Genomic DNA, 12810 nt, shown 5'->3' with positions numbered 1-12810 from the left:
AGTGGGGTCTTGGAGAGGCACCGCGGCTTCCACATATATTTGCAAATGTGTGCCACTAAACCCTCTGCTTTTAACGTAAATTGTTAGACAGGATGAATTTGTTGTTTTCTTTGCAGGCTAGCTGGTAAGTGTGCTGGAAATTGTTTTCTTTGACATAGACCTTAGGTACAGATGGTACATATCTTACCTGTCACAGAAGATAAAAAATGTTAAATAGTTTGAATATGTGCATGCAGATTGATGGTCTGCAGAGAGCCATGATATTCATAAATTCCAAAAAAATGTGAGCTACCAAATGAATCAGATTTGCTAGTTTACAAATGTATTCACTCTTATATGAGAATGATTACAGTTGAAACTAAATAATTAATAGAAATTAACCTTAATCTTAACCAACATAACACATAAGCAGCATCATGGAGGTGGGCCTTCTTCTGAGGCACTGCATAAATGCACACCATCATTTGTGCTTGAAGTACACTACCAGCACAGAGATCACCAACAGCTTGGGGTCTTGTTCTAACCAAAGGGAGTTGGGAGGATTGGCTCTTGATCACATAATCATCTTGGCTATCACAGTGATCAGTCAGTAATCCCACACTTGTAGTATCTTTCTCCTTTTTAATAGAGAAACATTGAATCTTTTTCTTCTAATCAGAGAAGAAATATATATACAAACTAAATCTGTGTTAAAATAATTTTAACTACAACAATAAAGCTAAAATAGCTAGATCGGGGTTATATTTAGTTTAGTGTTAGTGTTATGCCCCGTACACACGGTCAGACTTTGTTCGGACATTCCGACAACAAAATCCTAGGATTTTTTCCGACGGATGTTGGCTCAAACTTGTCTTGCATACACACGGTCACACAAAGTTGTCGGAAAATCCGATCGTTCTAAACGCGGTGACGTAAAACACGTACGTCGGGACTATAAACGGGGCAGTGGCCAATAGCTTTCATCTCTTTATTTATTCTGAGCATGCCTGGCACTTTGTCCGTCGGATTTGTGTACACACGATCGGAATTTCCGACAACGGATTTTGTTGTCGGAAAATTTTATAGCCTGCTCTCAAACTTTGTGTGTCGGAAAATCCGATGGAAAATGTGTGATGGAGCCCACACACGGTCGGAATTTCCGACAACAAGGTCCTATCACACATTTTCCATCGGAAAATCCGATCGTGTGTACGGGGCATTAGTGTCAGGGTCAAAGGTCAGGTTTAGTATGTTTTTGGCAAGATTTAAAAAAATGATTTAGTGTTAGTGTCAGTGTGTTTTAGGTAAGATAAAAAAAAATAAAACAAAATGCACACTACTTTTTTTGGCCCTACTACGGGTACAAACAACAACTAATATACCCATATATAGTATTGCTGCAAATGTAAAGAGCAGGAGCATTTAAAGTATATTTACTATTTTGAGCTATTTTTCCTTTGATAGCAAATATCCATTAACATTTACCACCAAATGAAGGCTCAATCTATCTGGAAAAAAGCAAGATATACTATAATTCCTCTGAATACACTAAGTAGTTGTGATAATATGTACAGTTTTACTAACACATGCCAAAGTTGCAAAACTGCACTCAGGCATTAAGATTTGTTTTACCTTCAGACATTAGGAGTTAAACTCTTAACAAGCTGGTTTGTTAAAGGGGTTGTACACCCTAGTTTTTTTAAAATTAAAATAACAAACATGTCATACTTACCTCCACTGTGCAGTTCATTTGGACCCGGTCCTCCTCATCTGGGGTCCCTCAGCAGCGCTGGTGGCTCCTCCCTGCATCGAGTGTCCACGTTGGAGAAGCGCTCTCCTTGGTGGACACCCTTGCGGGCGCGCTCCTGAGTCCCGCATCTGTGTCCACTCACACAGAATGCAAGACTAGGCCCCGCCCCCCAGTGCTGCATCATTGGATTTGATTGACAGCAGCGGGAGCCAATGGCTGCGCTGCTATCAATCTATCCAATCAGGACACGAGACACCAGTTAGAGATGGTGTGCTCGTTCCCGGACAAAGGATGACAGAGTTCAGGTAAGTAAAACTGGGGGCTGGGGGGCTGCAGCACTACAGAAGGTTTTTCACCTTAATGCATAGAATGCATTAAGGTGAAAAACCATGAGGGTGCACAACCCCTTTAACTGAAGTCCCAGAAAAACATATTTACCTAAATAGACATTGTACCAATAGGCTCTGTTTGTACAGTCTTACATCCACTTTCCTTCAGTTGTGAAGTGTAATTTAATATGAATGTAAATCCAAAAGGCACCAGAGTTTTTTACCTGGTGCACTGATAATCTAAAAGACCAGGTCAGATACACCCCCTCTCGTTCTCAGCAATGTAAGTCTGTGTGAGGAAGCTTATAATAGGGGTATGACCAAAAAAATAAACATATTCCAAGGCATTTCCAAATGAAAATCAGCTAACAATCATAACATAAGTGACTACAAAACTTCAATTCAGTACAACAATTATAGGTATCCTACAGTTATCAGAAATCAACTTTCATTAGACTAATATTAACTGCCAGGAAATGAGCTCCCATTGCTTATGTCTAAACCTTACTGTACTAGATAAATCTATGAACAATGCAATGTAAACAAAAACAATTCTAACCTATTGTGTTACTTCTTTAATTTACTCCTAGAATCGCTTTATGCATAAACTTTTTGACACAAGGGTGAAAACCCTCATGAAGCCTTTGTGAAATACATTACCAATAACTGTAATAGTGAAATGTTAAGCACTTTACCACACAAATCAATATCAACATTATAAATATGTGCCCAAACCACAAGGCAACAACATACTTTTCATGCTTTTTATACACTAATACCACCACAAAAACAATATGGCAAAACATGCAGAGAATTCAAATTTACTTTAAAATGCAATTTTGTTTTCTTTACCTTCTCAGCAGACTGAGCAGTGCCAAAGAAAATTGGGATGAAGGCCAACCACACAATGCAAGTTGTATACATGGTAAAACCAATTGGCTTTGCCTCATTAAAAGTCTCAGGAACCCCACGGGTTTTGATAGCATAAACAGTGCAGGTAACCATAAGAAGCATGCTGTAACCCAAAAGGCAAATAAGGGAAAGGTCTGATATGTCACATTTGAGCACTCCTCGTGCCTGCTGGGGATCTGGCGTTCGCTGGTTTTCATAGTCTACAACAGGCCGTGATGGGTCCACAAAAAACCATACAAGCACTCCCAGCAACTGGACAGAAGAAAGACTGGCAGTGATCACCAACTGAGAAGATGGGCTGATATATCGTGGAGCACTGACTGATTTTTTACCCTGCTCAAAAATACGGTAAATACGATTTGTTTTAGTAAGCAGAGCAGCATAACTAATACTCATTCCCAGTCCAAGAAAGACCCTTCTCAGCGAACAGGTTCCATATCCTGGCTGGGCCACCATAATGAACGTGTTGACATAGCACAAAAAGATGCCAGTGAGAAGGACATAACTTAGTTCTCGACCAGATGCCTTAACAATAGGCGTGTCATTATATCGCATGAAGGTGCCCATAACTATCAAAGTTGCCAAAATGCCTAACACAGCAAGAAGAACAGGCACAACAGCCCAAGGAGAACTCCACTCAAGCTTGATGACTGGAATCGTAGTGCACAATGTGTGGTTTTCATTTGGTCTCATGTGGATTGGGCATCTCTTGCAGGTGTAGGCATCAAGCTGGTACTGATAACCTTCACATTTTTCACAATGCCAACAGCAGGGCATTCCTTTCACTACTTTCTTCCTTTCACCTGGTAGGCAAGGTTGGCTGCAGACAGAAGGTGGAATCTGAGGGAAGCTGGAAGCGGAAGTAGGGGTGCCTGGCCAGTGCATACGATCAATCTTGATGGCGAAAAGAAGATGGGAAAATTAGAAAAGAAACACAAATGTATAAAAAGATATACACTAGAGACAGTTTTAAGAAATATAAGAACAGGGTTTAAGGAACAGAAAAAAAGTGGATTGACACTGTTTTCCTTTAACTATTACAACTATTTTTCTCCAGTTACTTACAATGACATCTATTGTGTGCATTATTGTACGTCTTTGATTAACGTAAGTCAAGAAAACCAGTATTGAAAAGTTCGAAAACATGGAAGTTGCAATTGCTGACCAACTTTTGAAAATATTAGTTGCATATCTATCAAACTTCTGATATAAAGTGGAACTTTAATCAAAAAATTAAGTCTTGCTAGACCACTTCAGGGAGGCCCCTTTTGCAGGTATAGCTATGTAAAACATTAAAAATAAGTTCCTATACTGTTTAAAATTAATACACGGTCTCGCCCTGCTCTGCACATGCTCAGTTGCTCTCTATTTTTCGGAACTGTGACAAATTTGTAGAGGCCATTCGGCTGACAGCCTAAAAATTAAAGTGGAACTAAACCCATCGTTTTAACTGTTTCAACAAACGGCATGCCAGAATAGCTAAATGTCACATTTGCTTGTGTTTTCAACCAAACTGTCAAACCATGAAATGACTGGGGTCATAACTGATCACATGTGCAGCACCATGGCAGTTGCATGCTCAGGGCTTTGGGCTTCAACAAAATGGCAGCCTCCATATTGCAAATCAGTGACACAAAAAGTACTGAACCCATTGATTAGCCACTTACAATACAGGGCATTTTCACCCCCTTCCTGCCCAGGACAATTTTCTGCTTTCAGCGCTGTAAAATTTTGAATGACGATTACGCCATGCAACACTGTACCCAAAAGAAATCTTTATATTTTTTTCCCCCACAAATAGAGCTTTCTTTTGTTGGTATTTGATCACCTCTGCGGTTTTTATTTTTTGTGCTATAAACAAAAAAAGAGCGACGAGTTTGAAAAAAACACAATATTTTTTACTTTTTGCTATAAATATCCCAATTTAGGCCGATATGTATTCTACTACATATTTTTGGTAAAAAAAAAATCGTAATAAGTCTATATTGATTGGTTTGTGCAAAAGTTATAGCGTCTACAAAATAGGGGATAGATTTATGGCATTTTTATTATTATTATTTTTTTACTAGTAATGGCGGCAATCTGAGATTTTTTTTGTGACTGTGACATTGTGGCACGCATATCGAACACTTTTGACACTATTTTGGGACCATTGACATTTATACAGCGATCAGTGCTATAAATATGCACAGATTACTGTAAAAATGTCACTGGCAGGGAAGAAGTTAACAATAGGGGGCTATCAAGGGGTTAAATGTGTTACCTAGGAAGTGATTCTTATGCCCTGTACACACGGTCGGACATTGATCGGACATTCCGACAACAAAAACCTAGGATTTTTTCCGACAGATGTTGGCTCAAACTTGTCTTGCATACACACGGTCACACAAAGTTGTCGGAAAATCCGATCATTCTGAACGTGGTGACGTAAAACACGTACGTCGGGTCTATAAACGGGGCAGTAGCCAATAGCTTTCATCTCTTTATTTATTCTGAGCATGCATGGCACTTTGTGCGTCGGATTTGTGTACACATTTTATAGCCTGCTCTCAAACTTTGTGTGTCGGAAAATCCGATGGAAAATGTGTGATGGAGCCCACACACGGTCGGAATTTCCAACAACAAGGTCCTATCACACATTTTCCATCAGAAAATCCGACCGTGTGTACTAGGCAAAACTGTGGGGAGATAGGACTGACTAGGGTAGGAGACTGATCTGTGTTTCTATATACAAGGAAAACACGATCTGTCCCCTCTCCCCTGATAGGACCTAGATTTGTATGTTTACACACACAGATCCACATTCCTGCTCTGTCACGAGTGATCGGGAGTGCCCGGCTCCTCGGTGACGTGGTGGGCGTGCGCGCCCCCTATAACGCCAGGAAGCTGAGGACGTCATATGATGCTCGCCCAGAATGGGAGATCCCATCTGCAGACGTCATATGACAATGGGCGGTATAGAAGTGGTTAAGCAAGACAGCCAGGCAATTAGTATTTTCAAAAGCTGAAGTTGGAAATGGCAGCCTTCATAATTCCTGAATAGAAGTTTTATTTCAATATCAGCTTTCGTATGTCTCACAACTAAACTACAATGGATACTACACAGACTTTTTAAATCTGTCCTCCTCTGTTCAACTGTGGGCTGGCCACCTAGATACATTATTCCTGTATTTTTTGCAGATTCCACCACCCTTCCATGAACAAAAGCCATCAAAGGTTTGTCCCCGTATACAGTAGTATAAACTGGCAAAAGCTTCTAAAACACATACAACATAGGTAGAGATCTAATGCATGCTTCTAACTGTCAAAAATCTGGGCAGAGGTCAGCTCCAAAATGTTTCAACCTAATATGGTACCAACATCCCTGAGTTATATGGAATAGATAGGTAGAGGATATGGAACTTTAAAGGTACATTGAATGTGAAGAAAATAAGATGCTATGGTTACAGTCAGCTAAATAATTTGCTGCTTTACTTACTTTAAGGTGGAGATGATCTGCCCACTGTCCAATCACTCTGTATTCAGGGGTTCCATTGTGCATTTGATATTGGTAGATCTCATAACGACCTGGTGCATCACCATTTTCATTAAATGTAACTGGTGTGCCAGCAATACCTGTAAAGGTAAATCCCCTTAGTAGCATGAAATATGCACATGAGTGTTGATGCAGGACACAGCATCCTACTCGGTCCATGCTACAGTCACACAAGCAGACACATGCAACCAGGGTTTTATTGTTCACTGAATCCAACAAATATACTCAGGGTCCAGATAAATAAAAAACTCTGTTCCGAAAATCTTATTACACCTGCCACACTTTGGAAGTCACTTCAATGGAAAAAGTACAATGCAATGGGGGTTATTTACAAAAGGCAAATCCACTTTGCACTACAGTGCAAACTACAAATGCAAAGTGCACTTGGAAGTGCAGTCGCTGTAGATCCGAGGGGGACATGCAAGAAAAATAAAAAACAGCCTTTTAGCTTGCACATAATTGGATGATAAGATCAGCAGAGCTTCCCCACATTTCAGATCTACCTCTCAGATTTACAGCGACTGCACTTCCAAGTGCACTTTCAGTGCAATTTCAAGTACACTTTGCACTTGTAGTTTGCTCTTGTAGTGCAAAGTGGATTTGCCTTACGTAAATAACCCCCAATGCGTGTTTTGACATATTGTATACTTTTATATACTACATTTTGTAATATTTATATTGTATTGTAGGCAAAGGCATCTGCTTTGGGTGCTGTGGTGGAGATGCAGTTGGGGTCCAGCCATGGTCTTTTCTGCGCAGCACCATGCTGTCAAACTGACAGCTCAGTCCGGCAGATTACAATAAAAGTTTGTCTCTTTCTATGTAATCACAGCAACTCTGCTGTCAGTGTGACAGCTAATACCACCCTTAATACACAGAGCACAGCTTATTGCTGCCAGTGGTACAGTAGAGCTCCATTGATTATCTGAGAAAGCCACCGTCTCCCAGTGTCTTCACTCATTTATGAATATAGGCTACAGTTTTAGCCTTAATTCTAAAATAAGTGTTATGTATAAGTTGTTTAGGAAAAAACATTTTTTAGCCCCTTATTAACCATGTATTTTATTTACCACTTTATCCCCTTCTTCCTGCACTTTCTTTTTAATCATTAGAATGTAATGTTTTTACATTTTTGGTTTCTGTTTTTATAGCGCTGCATAAAACAGCTTTGTAAAAAAACATAATTCTAGTTCCTAAAAGGGACAAATTGCAGAATAAATGAAAAATGAAAAAAAATTGCTTTATTAATAAACTTCTTTAGATCCAATATGAAAAAGAAATTTTGGTCACAATAATATTCAAGCTAAATAAGACAAAATGGAACTGGTTTAGCCACCTCTCCTATCCTGTTCAGTTGTCCTTGGACTAAAACATGGTAACCCAGGTCAGTGAATGGCAACTGCTATCTCTGTACCTTGCACTAACACTGACAATGTACATGTGAGTATGCACTTTTTGTTTGCCTTAGATACCAGTGGAACTTTTCCCTGAACTAATTGTACTGTGGATCTAATGATTTTCAACTTTACCTAAAGCTACTTTAGCTTTCTATCTCAATTATTTTACACATTTGAGGTCTCTGCTTTAGGATAGGATTACAACTCAACAGTCAACAGTCCTGGCAGTACTCAAACCTTGTCTTATGACACCAACAATTATGCATTTTCAAAGTCTATTAGGTCCTCTGGATTTTTGTTTTGGAAAAGAACAAGCACATTGTAAATGAGTGTCAGGAAAGTTTTTCTTATCCCTATACGAAGTATGAAAACAAAGCATGATTATGACAACCAGGGAACTGGCATTCTCAAAAAGAGGTTAGCAATTCCAGACTTTATTGTTCTTGCTTGACAGGTTCCCTTAAAGGATTAATGAACATAAGTTTACAAAAGACAAGGTGAAATTCAAATGCACTGTCTTCTTTTGTCTTTCGACATAATCACCATCCCTTGCATTACCCTACTGATTAGCCTACATGCGTGTAATGTAATAATAAAGTAAGGGCAGAGGAAACCATAAATGCCTCATTTGTTACATGTACTGTACATGCTATCAGTCACTATTATCTGCCGACCATAGACTCAATGATTTTGTGGCTGATATTATGTCAATCCAAACACAATACTGTGTACGCGTAAAGAATTTTTAAAAGTAGTTTCCAACTTAAAGCGGTAGTAAACGTAGAATAGAGGGAGAATAAAATGGTGCAAATTTAGGAGGTAATCATTTAACCCACAGGTAAGCCCTATCTACGAGGGGGTGCTGATAAATATTGAGCCTTACCCAGAAAAAATTGAGCTAGGATGCTGTAAATTGCAGGGTGTACTGGCCAATTTGTCTATATTCAATGGTGTTCAATCAGCTACCTATGATTTTAAATTATCTTTCTGTTTTAGGTCCAAAGTCAACATGGCAGCACCTCCAGAAAAATTCAATGTGGAAGAGCATAGGACCATAATCAAGTTCCTGTTTCTCCAAGGGAAAGGTGCGAACCAGATCCATGATGAAATGTTACAAACTTTGGGTTACAGTGGCCCTTCATATGCAATGATTATTGGGTTGTCAATTTAAAACTGTCCATTTCGGTGTTGAAAGTGATAAACCCGCTGGAAGGCCTGATTCTGTCTCTGTGCTTGCAAATGTGAAAGCCATTGGAGGACCGCCGAATATCAGCCAAAAGTATTGCTAAATATCTGAGAATATCACATGAGAGAGTTGGTGCCATTATCCACAATGACTTGAAAATGAGAAAGCTTGCAACAAAGTGGATCTTTTGACAACCAAACAAAAGAGGAAAAGAGAAAATGTGTTGAGACATCGGTAGCTGTTTTGGCTGTTTCCTGGACAAACTGATAACTGGTGATGAGACATGGAGCTACTGTTATACTGTTCCTTTGTCTCAGGATTATAAGGAATAGAGGCACAATGGTTTCCACAGGCCAAAGAAGTTCCGTGTGCAAAGGTCAGTGCAGAAGCAAATGGTAACAGTTTTTTGGGATAAGAAGGACGTTATGCTGGTGGACTACCTCCAAAAGGGTTCAACCATCAATGCAACATATTACTGTGCTTTATTGATGAAGTTGAGGCAAAATTTCAAGCAAAAACTTTGAGGAAAGCTCTCCAAAGGTGTCATCCTGTTGCGTGACAACGCCTCGTCACACACTGCAGGTGGAACAATGGCAAAACCTGGCTCCTTCTGACTATCATCTGTTCCCCAATCTCAAAAAAACACCTAAAGGAACAACAATTTGGGAGTGTTTGGGAGGCAATGAATGCTGCAAATGAGTGGTTACACCAGCAGTCGGAAGAATTCTATTTGCAGGGACTTAAGAAGTTGCAGGACAGATGTCGCAAGTGCATTGACTTCCTGGGGGGAATATGTAGAATAGTGTGGCAGTTACAGCTTCCTAACTCAATTTATTTCTGGGTAAGGCTCAATATTTATCAGCACCCCCTTGTATAAAGCTTACCTGTAGGTAAAAATAAAAACAGAGAGTTTACTACCATTTAAAAAAAATAAATTAAGTGAAATTAAAATGAATAATAAATCAAGAATTAGCTGAAATTGTTCAAGTAGACATCCATTATCACTTTACCACCACATTTCATAATAAACTGTAAATGAGATGTAAAATATCTCTAGTTTAGTAAACAGGAAAAAAACCTTTCTATTTGGAAGGAATTCACAATAAAATGTTAATGTTTAATTGGATAAATTATTCCTTTATCTATCTTGGTTAAACAATTTTATTCACACAGCTTTTAAGTGCATGCGGTATTTTATTTTTACATAGTATTTATTTGCCCTTTTCCATACCAAGTACATGGGAGTTTAAAATTACACAAACTGCCCTTTGTGACAAAATGTATCTTTTAATATGAAACAAAAAATATAACAAAAAGCATGTATAGACATAACATCATTATTTAATTCTTGACAAATTTGCATAGTTTGGTAGAAAAAATAAAAAAGTAAATTAACCCAGCTACTTCAACATTGTGACATGGCACGATTTACATTACTATAACATAGAAGGTGTCACAAATACAATCTAGTATGCTCGCTGTACACCTTTCACCTAATGAAAACAAATCACAAGCCACTAGTACACTAATAGCCCTGATGTCTCAATATTATTCACTGTTACCAACAATTATTTGGCCATACCTCTGGCCATGATATCTTTTTGGAAAGACTAAACACACTCCTAACTGCAGTTTGACAGGCCTATGTTCAGATTCAATCAGATATCTTGCTGGAATTCAACACAATCCAAGGTGACATGTATTCCCTAGCTTGAAGCCTGTATGACTGCAGATGATATGGGGTAATGTAAATCTCTCTAACAGAAAAAAAATGTGAAATATATTTAATAGATAGGCTTGGCCATCAGTGTGCCATATTTTCTCAAAGCATGGGGGAAAAAAAAGGATTCACACATAGGATTTAATTAACTTGTTATTCTTTCATAACAATTTGGTATAAGAATATATAATTTTCATCATCCTCCTAATGTTTGCCACCATCATCCTCATCATTTTCTGCCTGCAGACCAGGTCCACTGTCTGCAAAGTTTTACTCTGAGTTCTTCTTCCCTGGCTCAAGCTGCTCTTATTGCAAAGCAAGCCAAGCAGATATAACAGACAAACATTTAAAGCACATATTTCAATAAAAGAATGAAAAGCCAATTACTTATATTCCATTGGTCTGAAGAATATTTCTAATATTCTTTTATTAAATAGGAACATACTGATGTTCTAAGATTGTTTATCTTACCTGTAAAGTTGACATTACGAATGTATTTTAGGAGGTCAGTTCCATCAACTGGGTCCATACGACTACAAAGTCCGACACTGCCAGGACAGACAGTTTTGTGTATATTGTGAAGAGCATGAGCCATTGCATATACTGCATCTATAACAAATTGTACTTTTCCCTCTTGCTCATAGGAAGACCCCACGCCAATTCGCTCCTGATCTGTGTTAAAAAGAAGGACAAAAAACATAGGAATGACCCAGTAAAAACATAATATATTTTCTTCATGTTTTTCCAACCTACACTACTGCAGACACATGGGCTTAACAAGAAATCTTGAATCCCCATTGCAAAATGTTTAAGGCTGCACTCTCCCACTAAAGAAAACAAAACAGTATGTCAGTGTCGGACTAGAAACAGAAATGTTATTCGTGTCAGTGGGAATGAGAACAAAAGCCCCCAGTTTCATTGATGTTAGTGGGAGTTCCACTGATACCAAAGCCGTAGAAGGCTTTTTTCTGAGTACCTCTGCAGGATTCAAGAACAAGGCCTGCTCTTGGATTGCTGTCAGCAGGTCTACTTATGGTACCTCCTTCTTGTCCCATGGCTGCTGTTGGCCCTCACTACAGAACTATAAACCACCACTGTGAAAAGCACCAAAGGTAGATAGTTTGCGCTGGATTGGTCCTTTAAGGTATTATTGGGACAACTTCATATGGGTAGGAGAGAGAACTCACCTCTCCCGGGTCTGTGGCCACAACCAATCCTCACCCCAGTCCTCATAGCAGTCATGTGAGCTTCTATAGCAGTAGTTCCATCAATGACCAGATAGTAACCCTAGACATTTATTACAAGTTGCTTACAGCTGTTTCTGACAATTGCTTGCAATTCTTATTTTTGTTCAGGCAAAAAAAAAAAAAAGATTCACAAATTTTGGCTTACATACATTTACATCTTTCATGGAAAATTCCCAACTTCCAACTGAACTTCCACACATCCTACTTTTTTACGTAAGTACACATGTAGAAGGATGCCTGTCAGGAAAAAACATTTTTTTCAGGGTGTTTTAGTAGAGACACTTCTAAAAGTGCTTCTAATGTTTGTATTTTTCCTGGGTGCAGCACCTTTGTGATAGAATCAGCAGAGAATCCACAAATACAGGGAAGCATATGGATACCCGCAGCAGCAGACAGTGGATACTAAATAACAGAAGCTGTGGAATGACATGTTCCTTTGACTGCTTTCACCTTTTTTATTACTGGATTTGCCAAAGGTGCTAGAACCATCAGCAAAGACCACTTTTAAATTTCAGCCATCATCCCAAAGATTGGGAGTTTTCATCCATCTACTCTTTTACCTCAAGTTTAGCTTGCTCAGATTGGAAATCCTGAATCCAGCAGCACCAATCCTGCTTTTGTTTATAATAGACGCAGAATGACTAGGAGCCAGGGGATATTGTGTGAAAGTTGTAGCCAGCCCCAAAAAATTAACAGGCAATCCAGTCAATGTCATCTTCTTGCAAGGGCTGAATCACCCCATTTACACTGTTGCA

The 12810-nt window shown here is 38.9% G+C and overlaps 1 protein-coding gene across 4 annotated transcripts in view; it reads right to left on the bottom strand.

Moving 5' to 3' along the window:
* Positions 1 to 12810, bottom strand: part of GRM4 (glutamate metabotropic receptor 4) — a 617812-nt gene that overhangs the window by 321696 nt on the left and 283306 nt on the right. For 3 of the 4 annotated variants that reach the window (XM_073616043.1, XM_073616040.1, XM_073616041.1), the window contains exons 7-9: positions 11288 to 11480; positions 6449 to 6593; positions 2911 to 3864 (exon numbers count right to left, since the gene is read on the bottom strand). In XM_073616043.1, the coding sequence (XP_073472144.1) occupies positions 2911 to 3864; positions 6449 to 6593; positions 11288 to 11480 (1292 nt within the window). Of the gene's footprint in view, positions 1 to 2910; positions 3865 to 6448; positions 6594 to 11279; positions 11481 to 12810 lie in introns of all 4 variants that reach the window. The other variant, XM_073616042.1, reaches the window with a different exon arrangement.

Source organism: Aquarana catesbeiana, linkage group LG02, assembly GCF_042186555.1.
Source record: "Aquarana catesbeiana isolate 2022-GZ linkage group LG02, ASM4218655v1, whole genome shotgun sequence".
In the NCBI taxonomy this organism is placed as follows: Eukaryota; Metazoa; Chordata; class Amphibia; order Anura; family Ranidae; genus Aquarana; species Aquarana catesbeiana.
The sequence above is the reverse complement of the archived record's forward strand: the minus strand, read 5'-3'. Positions and strand labels throughout refer to the sequence as shown.